Source organism: Hypanus sabinus, chromosome 7 (assembly GCF_030144855.1).
Source record: "Hypanus sabinus isolate sHypSab1 chromosome 7, sHypSab1.hap1, whole genome shotgun sequence".
Taxonomy (NCBI): domain Eukaryota; kingdom Metazoa; phylum Chordata; class Chondrichthyes; order Myliobatiformes; family Dasyatidae; genus Hypanus; species Hypanus sabinus.
In genome coordinates, this window is record NC_082712.1 from 163,849,629 (window position 1) to 163,867,201 (window position 17,573).

Here is a 17,573-nt window from a genome sequence, read left to right on the forward strand (position 1 = left end):
TTCCTGAAGCTATGGTGGAGGAAGCCAGAAATCGAAACCTGGAATATTATATTTGCACAGCTGCTAATTCAGATATACTAAATCATTCACAAATTTCTTAACCTCTGACGGATGCAGTTGCCCTTTGACTTATGGAAGCAGATGAATAGCAATTCTTTCTAGTAAAACAGATTCAGTGGTGAGCAGCATGTTCCAATTGTCACTTTTTTCCTCAGCAGGTAATGTTTCTTTTTGGTCTGTCAAGAAATTCAATTAACTTTGTTGACATTTCTCTGGCAAAAGCTTGGTCACAGAAATGGAATGAGGTGTAAAATGGATTTTTAATTAATCTGGAAGATGACCTGTGCTGGTTTTGACACTCCTGCAGTTAAATTGGAAATAAAGAATCCCCTGTAGCGGTGTGCTACATGCACGGAGTCGGTAACTGCAGTCGAAGAAAAAACTTTATTCGAAATCCCCAGCCTCACTTTTAAGCCTCCCTCAACCTGCCCCCCCTGGCGCAGAGGCTCCAAAGCTCTGTGCTCGCAAACCCCTGTAGGCTATCTAATTGTGAGCCGGTTCGGATGTGCCAGGAAATGGGTCGCCACATAACCCCCCCCAGAACTGGCGATACACCCCCCAATGTCCACAGATTGGGCCGGAACAGCGCCGAAGTGCTGGAAACTCGACTGGTTGCGCCAGGTCCACATGGGCCGGTTTGAGTCGGTCTACCGTGAAAACCTCCTCTTTCCCCCCAACGTCCAGCACGAACGTGGACCTGTTGTTCCGGAGCACCGTAAACGGCCCCTCGTAGGGCCGCTGCAGCGGTGGCCGATGCCCGCCCCTTCGTACAAACACAAACTTACAGTTCTGCAGGTCTTTGGGTACGCAGGTCGGGTTCCGCCCGTGCTGTGAAGTGGGTATGGGAGCCAGGTTACCGAGCTTCTCGCGTAGTCTGCCCAGGACTGCTGCAGGATCTTCCTCTGGCCCCCGTGGGGCTGGTAGGAACTCCCCGGGGACGACCAGGGGCGCGCCGTATACCAACTCGGCCGACGAGGCGTGCAGGTCGTCTTTGGGTGCTGTGCGGATGCCGAGTAGGACCCAGGGAAGCTCTTCCGCCCAGTTGGCTCCTCGCAGGCGGGCCATGAGGGCCGACTTCAGGTGACGGTGGAAACGCACACTAGCCCGTTCGACTGTGGGTGGTAGGCAGTTATGTGGTGCAGCTGAGTCCCCAGAAGTCTGGCTTTAGCTGACCACAGGCTGGAGGTGAACTGGGCGCCTCTGCCGGAGGTAATGTGGGCCGGTACACCAAAGCGAGATACCCAGTTGGCAATCAGTGTCCGGGTGCAAGATTCAGAGGTGGTGTCGGTGAGCGGGACCGCCTCTGGCCATCTTGTGAACCGGTCCACGATAGTCAGGAGGTGCCGTGCGACACTGGCAGGGAGCCCACGATATCCACACGAATGTGGTCGAAACACCGGTGGGCGGGATGGAACTGCTGTGGTGGGGCTTTGGTGTGCCGCTGCACCTTGGCCGTCTGGCAGTGCATGCACGTTTTGGCCCATTCACTGACCTATTTGCGGAGTCCGTGCCAAACGAACCTGCTGGAAACCATCCGGACAGTTGTCCGGATGGAGGGATGCGCCAAGTTATGAATGGAGTCGAAAACACGGCGCCGCCAGGCTGTCGGGACGATGGGACGGGGCTGGCCAGTGGCGATGTCACAGAGTAGGGTCCTCTCACCTGGGTCTATGGGGAGGTCCTGGAGCTGCAAACCGGAGACTGCGGTTCTGTAACTCGGAATCTCCTCATCTGCCTGCTGTGCCTCTGCCAGTACCTCAAAGTCTACCCCTTGGGAAAGGGCATGAACGGTAGGGCGAGAGAGCGCATCCGCCACAACATTGTCCTTACCTGAGACGTGCCGGACATCCGTCGTGTATTCAGACATGTAGGACAGGTGGCGTTGCTGGCCGGACGACCAGGGGTCGGACGCTTTCGTAAACGCGGTTTGTGGTCCGTGAATGCGGTGAAGGGCCGACTTTCTAGGAAGTACCTGAAATGCCGGATTGCCAGGTGGAGCGCCAACAGTTCCCGGTCGAAAGCACTGTACTTGAGCTCGGGTGGCCGCAGGTGTTTGTTGAAAAACGCCAGGGGTTGCCAGCGACCTGCGATGAGTTGCTCCAGCACCCCACCGACTGCCGTGTTAGATGCGTCCACTGTGAGGGCAGTAGGGGCGTCCATTCTGGGGTGTACTAGTATCGCAGCGTTCGCCAAAGCTTCCTTCGTTTGAAGGAAAGCGGCGGCGGACTCCTCGTCCCAGGTAATGTCCTTGCCCGGACCCGACATCAGGGCGAACAGGGGGCGCATGATCTGGGCAGCTGAAGGGAGGAAATGGTGGTAGAAATTGACCATACCTACGAATTCCTGAAGGCTTTTGATCGTGGTGGGTCGGGGGAAGTGGCGGACCGCATCTACCTTAGCAGGCAGAGGGGATGCCCCGTCTTTAGTAATCCTGTGGCCCAGGAAGTCAATGGTATCGAGTCCGAACTGGCATTTGGCGGGGTTGATTGTTAGACCGTACTCACTCAGTCGGGAGCAGAGTTGACGAAGGTGGGACAGATGCTCCTGACGACCGCTGCTGGCTATGAGGATGTCGTCCAAGTAGATGAACACGAAGTCCAGGTCCCGTCCCACCGCGTCCATTACCGCTGGAACGTCTGTGCGGCATTCTTCAGGCCGAACGGCATGCAGAGGAACTCGAAAAGGCCAAACAGGGTGATGAGAGCCGTTTTAGGGATGTCGTCAGGATGCATCGGGATTTGATGGTACCCTCGGACGAGGTCTACCTTGGAGAAGATCTGTGCGCCGTGCAGGTTTGCTGCAAAGTCCTGAATGTGCGGCACAGGGTAGCGGTCCAGAGTGGTAGCCTCGTTCAGCCTGCGGTAGTCGCCGCACGGTCTCCAGCCTCCCGTCGCTTTGGGCTCCATGTGCAGGGGGGAGGCCCATGGGCTGTCGGACCGCCGGATTATCCCCAATTCCTCCATCCTCTTGAACTCCTCCTTCGCCAGTCGGAGCTTGTCCGGGGGAAGCCGCCGAGCGCGGACGTGGAGGGGTGGTCCCTGGGTCGGGATGTGGTGCTGTACGCCGTGTCGGGGCATGGCCGCTGTGAACTGTGGTGCCAGAACCGATGGGAAATCCGCCAGGACCCTGGTGAAGTCGTTGTCGGACAGCATGATGGAGCCGAGGTGAGGGGCTGGCAACTGGGCTGCACCCAGGGATAACGTCTGAAAGGTCCTGGCATGTACCAGTCTCTTCCTGGGCAGGTCGACCAGTAGGCTGTGAGCCCGCAAAAAATCCGCACCCAGAAGCGGTTGGGCTACGGAGGCCAGTGTGAAGTCCCACGTGAACTGGCTGGAGCTGAACTGTAGCTGCACCTGACGGGTGCCATAGGTCCTTACTGTGCTGCCGTTCACGGCCCTCAGGGGGGGACCCGGTGCCCTGCTGCGGGTGTCGTAACTCGTCGGAGGTAAAACGCTGATCTTGGCACCTGTGTCGACCAAAAACTGGCGTCCCAACCTTCTGTCCCACACATACAGGAGGCTATCAGCGGCGGCTGGCCCTGGCGTTTCCCGGGAACTTGCAGGGCGGGCGACAACGGCAGGCTTCTGCGCCTCACCGCTGGTGGTAGAAGCACCAGTGTTCGTTGGGCCCCCCACCCCTGCCCCTGGGGTTGGCGGGCTCTGTGTCCGGGCTTGGACTGGTTTGCTGCTGGGAGCGGGGCTGGGTGATCTGTGCGATGGACGCCCCGCTCACCTTTTTGGCGTTCCACAGCAAGTCCGCCCGGGCTGCCACCTTCCGGGGGTCACTGAAATCTGCTTCGGACAGCAGCAGGCGTATGTCCTCGGGCAGCTGCTCCAGGCATGCCTGCTCAAACATGAGGCAGGGTGTGTGTCCGTCTGCCAAAGACAACGTCTCATTCATTAAAGCCGATGGAGGTCTGTCGCCCAAGCCATCCAGGTGCAGTAAACGGGCAGCCCGCTAGCGCCGTGAGAGTCCGAAAGTCCTGAGGAGCAGGGCTCTGAATTCCGTGTACTTGCCGTCTGCCGGGGGCGACTGTACGAACTCCGTGACCTGGGCCGCTGTGTCCTGGTCGAGGCAGCTCACCACGTAGTAGTAGCGGGTGTCTTCTGAGGTGATCTGGCGAACGTGGAATTGGGCTTCGGCTTGCTGGAACCATAGGTTCGATCGCTGTGTCCAGAAACCCGGCAGTTTCAATGAAACCGCCTGAACAGAGGCGGCGTCGGTCATTTCTGGTCCAAATATCGTTTGGACCGTCGGGGCCACCAATTGTAGCGGTGTGCTACACGCAGCGCTAAAATTACGACACGGAGTCGGTAACTGCAGTCGAAGGAAAAAACTTTATTCGAAATCCCCAGCCTCACTTTTAAGCCTCACTCAACCTACCCCCCGTGGCGCAGAGGCTCCAAAGCTCTGTGCTCGCAAACCCCCGTAGGCTATTTAATTGTGAGCCGGTTCGGATGTGCCAGGAAATGGGTCGCCACACCCCCTTTGTTTGCTCATCCAGAAAGGACAAATCATTTGGAGGCCCAGAATGACAATGAGCTTGAGGAGCAAGAGTAATTTACTGTACAGCCTCATGACACATATGCATTAGTTATGATCTGAGCATGCTTACAGGTTTTTATATAGTCGTACAGCAGGCTCTTCAAGCCTAGTGCGCCCATGTGGCATCAAGTACCTCTTTATACTCATCCCATTTCCCAACACTCACAGCCTTCCATGCCAAGGCGCTTCATTCATTTAAATAAGTGCTACCTGAGTATCTGCACCTACCACATCCTCAGTGTGTTTCAGACTTCCAATTATGCTCTGAAAAATTTCTCCCTCAATTCTTCTCTAAATCTCTTCACTCTTACCTTAAATGTATGCCTCCTGAGTCAAGATGTCATTTCTGCTATGACAAAAAGTGGCACATTTTCTGCACAATTAGGGTCTGATTTAGATCTCTGCTCGGCCTTCTGGACTCCCAAGGAAAATATACCCAACACATCCAGGTTTCCTCACGACTGAAATGTTCTATCCCAGGTAACAGCCTGATGAATCTCCTCTGCAGTGTAAAAAACACTTACCCCAATAATGCAGTGACCCAAACTGTGACCATATTCTTGCTTTATACCAGATGGAAGTTCTGGACCTGAAACCTGGACTGTCCACTTCCCTCCATAGATGCTGTTTCACCTGCTGAATGCTTTGAGTTTCTCTGGATTCCGGAATTTGTGTTCCTGTGTCGCCATTGTACTATAACCACCCTGCCACGGCTAATGAGAGTGGGTTTGACATATGGGGTTAAGAAATCATAAGTCAACCTGTTGTTGTCTTCACAGATCTTTGCTTATGCCACCAAGGTCCATCTGTTCTTGAATACTTTTTGGGGTTCTAGGTCTCATTATATCTCTCGTACGTCTTGGCCCAAAATGTCGCTGTACTCTTTTTTATAGATGCTGCCTGGCCTGCTGAGTTCCCCAGCACCTTGTGTGTGTGTGTGTGTTGCTCAGGTTTCCAGCATCTGCAGATTTTCTCGTGTTTATGATTGGATTATATCGCTCTTAGTTTTATTTGTCTGCCCAAAAGTGATCACCTGTTGTTTATTAGTATTAAATTCTATTTGCCGACTGCTCTCTTCATTTCACCAGCTCAGCAATATTGTTCAATAGCCGAAGACCACCTTATTCATTATCAATAACATGACCAATTTTCATGCCAGTTGCAAATCATTTATTATAGCCTTTCTCATGCACATCCTTATTGTGACATTATATAGTTGACATCAAAATGTTTATATGGAAAATATCAGGCATGGAAATTCATCTCACTGAAACTATCACAACACAATCTTGTGAGCAAATGGTCAGCCTTATTCAGAGAGTGAACAACAGACTAGAGGGCAGACTGCTACCTTGGAGATGAGAATAATGGTTCAATGGATCCACTTAATATCAGAGAATGTACTCAGTATACTACCTGAAATTCTTACTCTTCCCAGACATCCACTCACAAGCAGCTGCAAAGCATCAACTCTCTTACCCCCACCTACCTCAGCAACAGCATCAGCCCCCACACGACCCACCATGCAAACAGTAGCAAAGCCCTAAAGAGACCATGATCTAGAGTCCATTTAAAAAAAACACTATCCATCTCAACACTTTGCCATTCCACAGGCTCTCTCTACCTCTCACTAATGAGGGAGAGAGAGGTATCACTCCAAGTTATGCAAACCAAACGTCATGAAATTGTTTTTGAACCAAATAATTGGATAAAACAGTCAACGCTTGAAGGGAACTGATACTGGTGCAATTTTTTTTGGCATGAATTAACACGTTTTATCTTGATTCAGACACTGATATTACAATGCTGCCTTGTAACCAAGTCAAAAGTTGTTATCATTCATCTTAGTGTCTCCTATACTTTTTAAACATTAGATGCCAAACATGCTATATTGGCAAGCACTTTGTGCCGTGACTTAAGATAATAAATGAACACAAAACCAACATGTGAATAACATTCGATGGTTTAACTGGTTTGAATTAGTCTTCTTGTGCAGATAGATTTGCAATTAGAAAATCTACTCTTAACAACTGCCGCATGATTTTTCAACCTGTGACATTCTGTTCTGAAAAGCTGAGTCACACTAGGGCGTGATTTCAAGAATGACTCAGCGCTCCAGGGCTTCAGCCTGGTGCCCACACATCCTGTCGGTCTGAATGGTGGATATCAAGAAATATTTGGCTGTGGCAACTATCAAAGAATGCAGCCAAATCTGATCTCACCCCCAAGATGTGTTCAAAAGCAGTGAATAGCAGCCAAAGCCGAATTATTTTCTCCTCCTCTTCCTCAGAATTCTGACATTAACAAATCATTGAGCGCAGTGTTGCCTAACTCAGATTACACCTAAGGGCCACTTTATTAGGTACACCCGCTCACTAATGCAAGTATCTAATCAGCCAATCATGTGGCAGCAACTCAATACATAAAAGCATGCAGACATGGTCAAGAGGTTTAGTTGTTGTTCAGCCCAAACATCAGAATAAGGAAGAAGTGCAATCTAAGTGACTCTGACAGTGGAATGATTGTCGGCGCCAGACAGGGTGATTTGAGTATTTCAGAAACCTGGGATTTTCAAGCATAACTGTCTCTTGAGTTTACAGAGAATGCTGCGAGAATTTTTTTAAAAAACAGTGAGTAGCAGTTCTGTGGGCGATCACCTTGTTAAAGAGAGCGATCAGAGCAGAATGGCCAGGCCGGTTCAGGTGACAATAACTCAAATAGCCACACATTACAACAGTGATCTAAAGAAGAGAACTTCTGAATGCACAGCACGCCGTACTCTGACATGGGTGGGCTACAGCAGGAGAAGACCACAAACATACACTTAGTGGCCATTTTACTAGGTACCTAGGGTGGAGATACGTCTCTACCAAAGGAGGTGTTTAGTTCTCCTTCCCTCCGCTAGCCTGCAGGTCACCCTTAGGCAACGTGTAGTAACTGGCTAGCCCTTCGATCAGGGTCAAGTGAAGCCACAGGATCAGGTGGTGGATGGTCTTATGAGCAGCTGGTGCATATCACAAGTCCTGGTTATGCGACCACTGATGCCAGGCAGACAATCTCTGAAAAGTACTGATAATGGCTGGGGTCACCCATCTTGTAAAGACACCGCCCAAAAGAAGGCAATGCCAAACCACTTCTCTAAAAATATTTGCCAAGAACAATCAAGGTCAATAGACCATGATGACGCATGTCATACAACATAGCACATAATGATGATGATGAATAAAATGGCCACGGAATGTATACTGGACATTGGCTGGAGCCACCTAAACGTGAACATTAAAACAGAAAACAAATCCTGAAGATCCGCTATACCCCTGTTCATTCCAAGCTTGAATTTGACTCCTTAGGAAATGTCAGGAGGTGGGGAACAAATTGAAAACATGTTGATGTAGCATCCAACACAAGGAATTCAGATGGACCAACGCTTTCAACACTTCCTACTTCTAAGACTATGCTGGCCAAGGGTGCCCCCAGGGAATCAGTAGAGGAATAATGATCAAGAACAAAGCCCATCCTAAAATAACAGGCCCTTCTCAGAAAATGTATACATCACAAAACACCTTCTCTAGCCAAGCTGCCACCAGATGAACAATGCCTTATTCTAGTCCCTTATTCCTTGAATGAAGTTGATATGCAGAAATACTTCAAGTATTTAATTTCAACATACCCACTTATAGCCTATTTTATTTTATATTTTCACCAATACAAGAGAGGGAAATAAATTTAGTAAAATTTTAGTGACTGTGGTTATTAACTGATGCTGAACTGCATCTTTATCAACCCTGATATCACTTTTTCCCAGATCCCTTTATTTTTAACAGACACGTGAATTTCCAGTACGTTACTGCCCAAGTATGCATTATTTTCATTCTTCAGTTGAAAACTATAAGACCAGAGCTGACTTATTGAAATCAGGGTTCTTACAGTTTATGAACTACAATAGGTCAGCAACAGAATTATTAGAGTTCAAGCTGCGGGCCTATTTACCTGAAATGATGACCAACATCAACAATAATCGAAAATACAATATAAATGCTGAACTCTAGAATTTAGAGCTGAATGGAATATGCAGATGTATCCAGGAATATCAGTTTGGAACATAATACTTATATATTTGCACAATGGTAGATTAACATGCTTAAGTCTGCAAATAGTAACAGATCTAATGACAAGTGAAAATATTAACTCAACAACGACGTCAATTCGTTGTGCAGAACATGTATAAGCAGTCAAATGAAAAGCTTTATTTTCTGAGAAGCATAACAAGGGGAAAAAAAACATAAAGTAAGATATTAAACTCTGGTAAGATTCAACCTCAAATGTTTTGCCTTGTGGGCTGTATGTCTATACCTATATAGAGCTAAACTTTAGTGAATCTATAAAGGGCCTGGTCAGACTATCAAATGTACCTCATCAGCTTTATTCTCCTTCTTTACCACTTTTGCCAGATAAACTGCATCTTTGCATGAAATTACAAAGAAGTAGTTGGTTGTTTTGAACATCATGTGTTCTCATTGATCGTCCACACAAGCAATAATCTTGTGCAGTAATTTGCTTTGTTTCACATCCCTTTGGTGCTGTTTCCTTCAACTTCCTCTTGGGCTTCTTAACTCACACCTGGTCGCTGATTCAGCCATCAGCACTTAACAGTGTCATAACTTTCATGTAAAATAACCCACTGCTCTCTAATCTTAAATCAATGACATCTAATCCTGTATCTAATCTAGACCTTTCATTATATGTCTATTTCTATCTGTTATTTTTCATCCCTTCATAATTCTATACACTTAATAAATCATACCTTAATTCCCTTTAGGCTTCAATATTTCAAGAAACTCATCTGGATTAAGCAACACAATATCCTGTTTGAAAATCTCGTTTTCCTGCTTATAATTATTTATTTTTAATTTTGATCATTCTTTCCTCTTTTTATTCCTTTTCCATACTGGTGCAGGAATTAACATGCCATGCAAAATACTGTTGCATCTTGTGCCAATAACCAGCTTCACTGAGCCCAGGCCTGGACTTCTTTTGCACGTTCCATTTGACTGCAGCACAAGTTGGTCGTAATATTGAGGGGCAAAGGGCTGACACAACAGGCCCAAATGAGGCTAAGGTGAAGGGGTAAGATTCCACCGCATGGTGTTTGGAGCCTGGTGAGGTGTGAGAAAAGTGATTGGACCCTAAAGGGATTGTGGCACTAGAGAGATTTTGATTGCGATATTGGGGCTAGATCCTGAGATTCATTGTTAGTTGGAGACACAGGGAAGAGGGGGTTATAAGTACACAATAAAGTTTACGTCAGTGGAAAAGAAGTGACAGCATAATGCAGCTGTCATGGAAATACCCAAAAACTGGCAACATGGACTCTGCCCATGAAGCAATAGCAAGCATCATGCAAGGGTGATTTATATTGAGAAGTGCATAATCTAATTTCCACAGAGACACAAAATCGTTTGGAAAAGGTAATTATTGTGTTTCACTCCAGGAAAAGTCAATTTTCAACTGAAATGAACTGTGTTAGATGATTTAATTTTTAAGCTGTTAGATAACATGTTTCATAATGTTCATGAAACTGTTTTCCTAAATCAATTGACTACTTTTATTTTCTTTCATCCGACTGAAAACCCTCACTTCCCTATTTACCTATCCTCTCAGTTACTCCCTTTTCTTTATTTAGCTTTAAAAAAGTAACACTGCTTGTTCAGATATTTTCTACACATGGAGTCAGTTGAAAATTTGGCCTAAAGTCCTGCTATCTGCAGAACCTACGGTGATAGGAAGCTAGTGCTTTTTGTCTGCAAAGGTTGTACACATTTTTTAAAAAAAGTTTTAAGGATCATTTTAGTTATTATACCCATAATTATATAACTCAAATTAAATATTCTGAATCCTACTTTAAAAGTCACAACTCAGAATTTTTTGAGAAAAAGCCAGCTGACAAATAAATTTCAAAATCCTATTATAAAGTTACACTCATCCATTTACAAACTTATCAGTATTTTATCTAAGCTTTTATGACCTTCCCAGTGACAATCGCATCCTGTAAATCAGTTCAACAAAATGATGACAAATATTTGAATTATTTTATTTGAAGCGGCACCACTGTTTTGGAAAAACATTAAGATATCATCTGGTGGAGGTTTTACATACTAAATCAAAGATACCGAAACAGGAAAGCATGTGATTATGGATATGGTATTAAAGAAAACAACAGTGCATGGACTGTTGCATATTTGTTCTCAATTTTTTTTGTCTGCAAGGCATTGAAAAGTTTCAACACCATCAGGAGTTGAAACGATATTTCATCATGCCCTCTCTTACATTAAGATAATTTTTGCTCCGAATGACCCTGTGGCACAATTGATAGAGCTGCTGCCTTACAATATCAAGGTCACAGGTTCATTTCTGGCCTGGGGAGCTGTCTGTGGAGTTTGCACGTTCTTTTGGGACTGTGCGGATTTTTGGCAGCTATAAACTGCCACCAGTGAGTTGGTGGGTACTGGAATCTGAAGTGAATTGAAGTGAATGTGAGGAGAACAAAAAAATAAGATTAACGTAGGATAAGTGTAAAATGGCTGGCTAGTGGGTTGTGCGGACTCAATGGATCCATATCTTACTATGACTTTGTAAGTATAGAACGTTTTGCCAAGTTTTAACTCTTGTCTTCTTTACATAATCCACCGACTTTGTAAAACTCCAAACCAGTGTCAGCTGATCGTTGGTTGGTGACTTATTAGTTTTGCCAACTACTATTTTCAGCCACGTCAATGTTCTATATTATGGGCCGTGACCCTTCACCTTAGCACATCACTAAAACAAGCAAAATCCTGATTTATTGTTGCTCTCAGGAGAAGGGCCAGAGTGTCCTCATAACAGAAGAAGGATCAGCAAAGAGGTCAAATGACTCAGGCTCTTCTTCACATCCAACTCGTGAAACAGATCATTTAGATGCAATAGGCAATAAGGAGTCAAACATCAGAACAGTAACATCTCTTGTCAAAGAGAGGACTGTGATTCCTACCGGCAATAGTAAGTTGCAAGTTTTGCCAAACTGTTCACTTAAATATCATATATTTAACTGTGCAAACTTCTTAGATATATAGCTGGGGTGTCTAAGACTTGTGCACAATACTGTAATAATTTTATGCAGTGCATTGTACTGCTGTTGCTACAAAAAAAATTAAAATTAACAAAACTAAAAAAAACAAAAATCGCATAAAATAGCAATTTCTACCAATAACAAAATTATCATATGGATTCAAACCTGCATTCATGAGCTTGAAGATGAGAGGAATCAAATCTTGCAAAATGAGTAAAATTACTACTGCTCAGCATCAACATTTTAAGTTATTGCATTCCCTTTGGTGTGTAAAAGTGTAACAGAGAAAACAAATGCTCAGTTAGTCTAAGTATTATTGTTAATGAAATCTGCATTAAATCACTTGCCCCTTCCCTATTCATCCCTCATAATGCTTACTTACATTGGCAGACAACTGAGTTGTCAATGCTGCTACTTTCTCCTGGGAAACATCCAGCTCTCGGCGAAGTTTGCGGATCTGCAAAAAGAAAGCAAAAAAATTTGCAAACTTGAAGACAGGAAAAATGGAACAAGGGTAAACGATTCAACCACTGGAGACACTTAATGAAATCATGGCTGAACTCTTGTTTAACTCTGCACCCCTAAATGCATAATATTTTTTTATTAACAGAAGATTTAAAGTTAGTTGAACTGTGTTAAGATTCTGCAATGAAAATTCAACATATCAAAAATAGATGTACACCACAGTTCTGTGACACCTGCAATAGGATGTTTAATCCATCCACTTCAAGCAATGTTTATGCCACATGAGACATAGTGTAATCAACTCTCTTGATGATTCCACAGATTAGTGGTTCAATCAACTATTTTTTTACTAAAATAAATTATGAATATGATTTCCATCCACTTTTCTACTCTGCTTTTTTCTCTCTCCTTTATGCTGCTGATTTCAAGTATACACCCTCAAATTAATATCCTATAACTGAGTTCCTCTAGCATTTTGTGTGTGTTGCTTTGGATTTACAGTGAGTTCTTCCAGCAATCTGTGTGTGTTGCATCCTATTACTATTATGGTTTTTTGTGTCATAATTTTTGAAAGTGTGTGGAATGGGCTGCCGTCAACGGTGGTGGACGCAGATACAATAGGGTATTTTAAGAGACTCCTGGATAGGTACATAGAGCTTAGAAAATTAGAGGGCTATGGGTAACTCTAGGCAATTTCTAAAGTAAGTACATGTTCAGCACAGCATTGTGGGCCGAAGGGCCTGTATTGTGCTGCAGGTTTTCTATGTTTCTAAAACGTGAAAGATTTTTTTATCAAGTCAAGTTCGGGTAAAGCAAACTTAATCCAACTAAAGAAAATGTTTCAGTGACTTGCAACAATTACAAGTTTCAGTCTTGCTAACATTCTCTGAATCTAAAATGGAAGATGTTCATGACCTCAAAACTTTTCTAACAACATGACATCTACAACTGTACAATAAATGGTGGGACTCTGGTGAGCAATGAGAAGACAGAGAAAGGATACAGACCATATGCAAACAGATATATGGGTATCATGGTCAGCAGAAACATGAAGGGCAGAACAGCCTGTTCCTGTGCTATATTGTTCTATGATCCATACACAATATTAGCAAGAGCCTTTTATTTTACTTCTTTGCTTTACAAAAACATCCCAAGCAACTTCACAGCAATGCCGTGTTGAATTAGGACAAACGACTTTCTCTCATTTGAAGAAGGAAAGTGAAGTGAAGAGGTTTAGAGAGGGAATTCCATAGCTTAGAACATGGTAGCTAAAGCTACTGCCAATAATGATGTGAGTACGTGATCTGCAGGCATTTTGTGGAAGATCCATTCAGAAATAATAATATCATGGATGTGGATCTCTGTCTGAAATCATGTAATACCCAAAGGGTTCCTGACTAGGTCCTCTTTAAGTTGATGATGATCTCCTTAATTTTGCTTCCATTCCACAGTATGCCCGTGCACATGCTAGCACACACATTCACACACGCACAGAATTCTGTTTACTTTATTCATGGCTATATTTCTTTCCATGTCCATTTACAAGGGAACCATCATTTCCATGAATTTAAATGATAATTACAATAATTATCAAGCCAAGATAATTTATTTGCATAATGAGCAACCATTCACTTAAGGTACAGGATGTGAACTTCTCTCCCCAATCCAGGAAATCTCCTTTGAAGCCAGTTCTGTCCTATGTCTTTTCCATTTCTTTACTCATTTGGCTAAATACTTGCAGTTCCAAAGAGCACCTTACCCATATTTTTCTCAAGTAATATTTTATGCAAATATATCTTTTTTAATCTACATAAACAATGACTTATTGATCTCTTGTATTTTATGAAAGCACTTACAATACATAGGAGCTACCTTATACAAATTGTGTGCACTGACCCAGTTCATGCTTCTAGAAGCAGTTCCAAGTTTCATTCTGCATCATGAACAATCAATATTTAACAATCAATTTCAAATGTTTGAATTATATTTAAAGTTATCTTACCTCTGACTGTGACTTTTCCTCTGGCTAAAATAAAACAAGAAAAAAAAGTTACTCTTTTCCCCAAGAAATGCAAATATGAAAAACACTGTCCAGTGAGGGAGTATTTAAATTTTGGAAAAATGATCTTGCTACATTCATGGACTTCATTCAGTAACTTATTCCTTTACTTAGTTTGATTTAGCAATGACTAAATGATGAAGGACCTCAACCTGAAACGTTGACTGCCTACTCTTTTCAATAGGTGCTGCCTGACCTTCTGAGCTCCTCCAGCATTTTGTGTGTGTTACTCGAATAAATGGCTTCTCTGGTTTCCTTTGCCCCATCACAAGTAAGAGAAAATCTGCAGATGCTGGAATTCAAAGTACTACACACAAAATGATGGAGGAAGTGAGCAGGCCCGGCAACATCTCAGGAAAAGAATTAATAGTCAACATTTTCGACTGAGACTCATCAGGACTGGCCTGTGTTTGGCTAGAAAGCAATAATGATGCACGTTTTCACTTACTGGCAGTCTTCAGCTTTCACCCTTCGTTCACAAATTCTGTACATTAAAGTTATCAGCTTTATATATTTTTCCAGATTGTATGCATCTCTAACTAAACACATTTAATGGCTCTAGGCCTGTACTCATTGGAGTTTAGAAAAATAAGGTGGAATCTCACTGAAACCTATTGAATATTGAAAGGCTTATTGAAAGTGAATGTGGAGAGGATGTTTCCTATAGTGGGGAGTCCAGGACCAGTGGGCACAGCCTCCAACTAGAAGATGATGAAGATTTTTTTTAGAATCTGTGGAATTCATTGCCACAGATGGCAGTGGAGGCCATGTTATTGGGATATATTTAAGGTGAAGGTTTATAGTGTCTTGATTAGTCAAGGTGCCAAAGATTACGGGGAGAGGCTGGAGAATGGGGTTGAGCAGGATGATAAATTAGCCCTGATGGAATGGCAGAGCCGACTTGATGGGTCTAATGGCCTAATTCTGCTCCTATGTCTTGTGGTCTTATGATCTAATTAAAGTATGCTGTCGTCTCTGATTTTATAGCAGTTCAACTTTCAATACTGTAATCACCCCTAGCATTGTGGATTCAGTGTCAAGGTTCCTTGATAGTTGGCATGGATGTTGTAGGTGAAGAACTTGCTTTCATGTTGTACGGTTGTTCAAATTCTAAAGAGCTTGACATAATTACATTGGCAGCAGAGGTGCTCATTCTTTTGAGTGATCAAAGTCAATTTCTCCGCGTCGTAAAACAATGGGCCAATGGAAGAGAGGAGACAAATGCAATATTCCCTCAAGCTCAGTGTAATGGTGCTGTCTTCTGTTCCTGCTGAATGATGAGGAAGAACCAGTCAAATTGAATTATGGCCTTTGGGCAAAGTGTTCTGATGGCAGGCAGCAAAAAGCTAATGTTGCTGACATGTGTGAGTTCAGTAAAAATCCCTTTATAACCTTCAACTGGTCTCTGTTAACCAGTTTTAGTGGACAGTGCAAGGGCATTATCTGTTCCCCCCTTCTCTGATATCAAGCTTATTTTTTTCTCTCTGTTATCCAGACACTCAGGAGTACAATGAAGAACACACAAAAAAAAAGGGTTGGCTTTGCTTCTGTTAATTCAGATTATTGGAGTACTAGAATTTTAATTTAGCCTTTAAAAGACATTTATTGACCTCATCCTAATGGTTGTAAAGGACAAGAATCTCGAAACCCCCCCAACCCCCAATCTTGGTTGCTTCAATGCATTCCAATTTCAATGCACAGGAGTCAAGCTGATCTGAATGAATTTTGCCGAATTGCATTACCACATAATTCACCATTGTACATGTTGCCACTGAAGGCACAGGTAAACATTAAAAAAATGTATCAATTAATTTGCCCAGTCATTCAAACTGAGTTCAAGTGCCTAATGATGTTACCGGGTGCATTTAAGGTTGATAGGTTCTTGATTAGTCAAGGCATGAAAGGTTATGGGGAAAAAAACAAGAGAAAAAGGGAATAAGGGAAATGGACTCACCATGATTAAATGGTGGAGCAGATGCAATAGGCCAAGTGGTCTAATTCTGCTCCTACATCTTATAGTCTAGGGTGTTTCGCTTCATATGGATTATTGAACCATCAGACTGTTTCAGAGTAAGGAGTTGCCCATTTAAGGCAGAGATGAGGAAGATTTTCATCTTTTAGAGAGACATGAGATTTTAGAAATCTCCTAAAAAATCACTGAATACATTCAACGCAGAGATGAATTTTTGCTCTATACGGTTGTTAAGGTTCATGTAGAACACACAAGCAAGTCAAGATCAGATTAACCATGACCTTCTTGAACAGTGGAGCAAAGTCAAGGGCTGTGCAGCTTGCTCTTGCTCCAAATTATGCACATCGCATGAAAGGGACATCGGTCGTATGGATATGAAATGAACTAACAGATAACAGATGGTTGTGCTGAATAGTTGCTTGACAGACTAGCATTCCCTGAGGATATGTGTTAGAGCCATTGCCAGTTTTGGTATATATTAATATTAATCGAGGGCACAAGTCACAGTTTGTAAATTTGCAGATGATTTTAAACCTGGCAGCAGAGTGAACAGCACAGTGAATAGTGACAAATTGCAGGAGAATATTAATGGGCTGGCAGATGAAGTTTAATGCAGGGAAATTAGTACTTGGCTGCAGAAAACCGTACATGACTGCATGACATACTAGCAGCCTGAAAGTGCCCAGGCAGTAGTCAGAGAGGTAGTGTGGTCAGGCTGGCTGCTGTCTCCATTCAGAAGAACTGTTTGTAGACAAAGAGGAGAGTCCAAAACAAAGCCCTAAGAATCAGAATCCTTTATTATCGCTAAGTATGAGGACACATACAGGGAATTTGATGCCGGTTTCCCTGAGCGCTCTCTGTACACAATTAAAAACAAACAAAACAATAGTGCAAATAATCATAAACTATATACACTGTGGTCCACCTCATTGAATGTACAGGTGGACTTGATTTATAATAGACTAAAATTCAAGTGTCCATAAGACTGATGGCATAGGGAAAGAAACTGTTCTTGTACCTATTTGTCCTGGCATACAGTGATCTAAAGCGTCTACCAGAAGGAAGGAGTTGGAACAGGTGATGTCCAGGGTGTGATGGGTCTACAATAATGCTGCTTGCTCGCTTCCTGACTCTAGATGCATAAAAGTCCTGGATCGAGGGCAGCTTCACATCACTAATCCTTTCTGCAGCTCTGATGGTTCTTTGGAGTCTATTCTTGTCTTGTTTGGTAGCTGATCCAAACCAGACAGTGAAGGACGAACAGAGAACAGACTGGATTATTCCTGAATAGAATTGAATCAGCAGCTCCTGAGGCAGGTTGTACTTCCTGAGTTGACGTAGGAAATACAACCTCCGCTGAGCCTTTT

The 17,573-nt window shown here is 43.8% G+C and overlaps 1 protein-coding gene across 2 annotated transcripts in view; it reads right to left on the reverse strand.

Moving 5' to 3' along the window:
- Positions 1-17,573, reverse strand: part of nav2a (neuron navigator 2a) — a 498,795-nt gene that overhangs the window by 59,216 nt on the left and 422,006 nt on the right. For both annotated transcript variants that reach the window (XM_059976038.1, XM_059976039.1), the window contains 2 exons: positions 14,178-14,201; positions 12,093-12,167 (listed from right to left, as the gene is read on the reverse strand). In XM_059976038.1, coding sequence (XP_059832021.1) covers positions 12,093-12,167; positions 14,178-14,201 — 99 coding nt within the window. The remainder of the gene's footprint in view (positions 1-12,092; positions 12,168-14,177; positions 14,202-17,573) is intronic.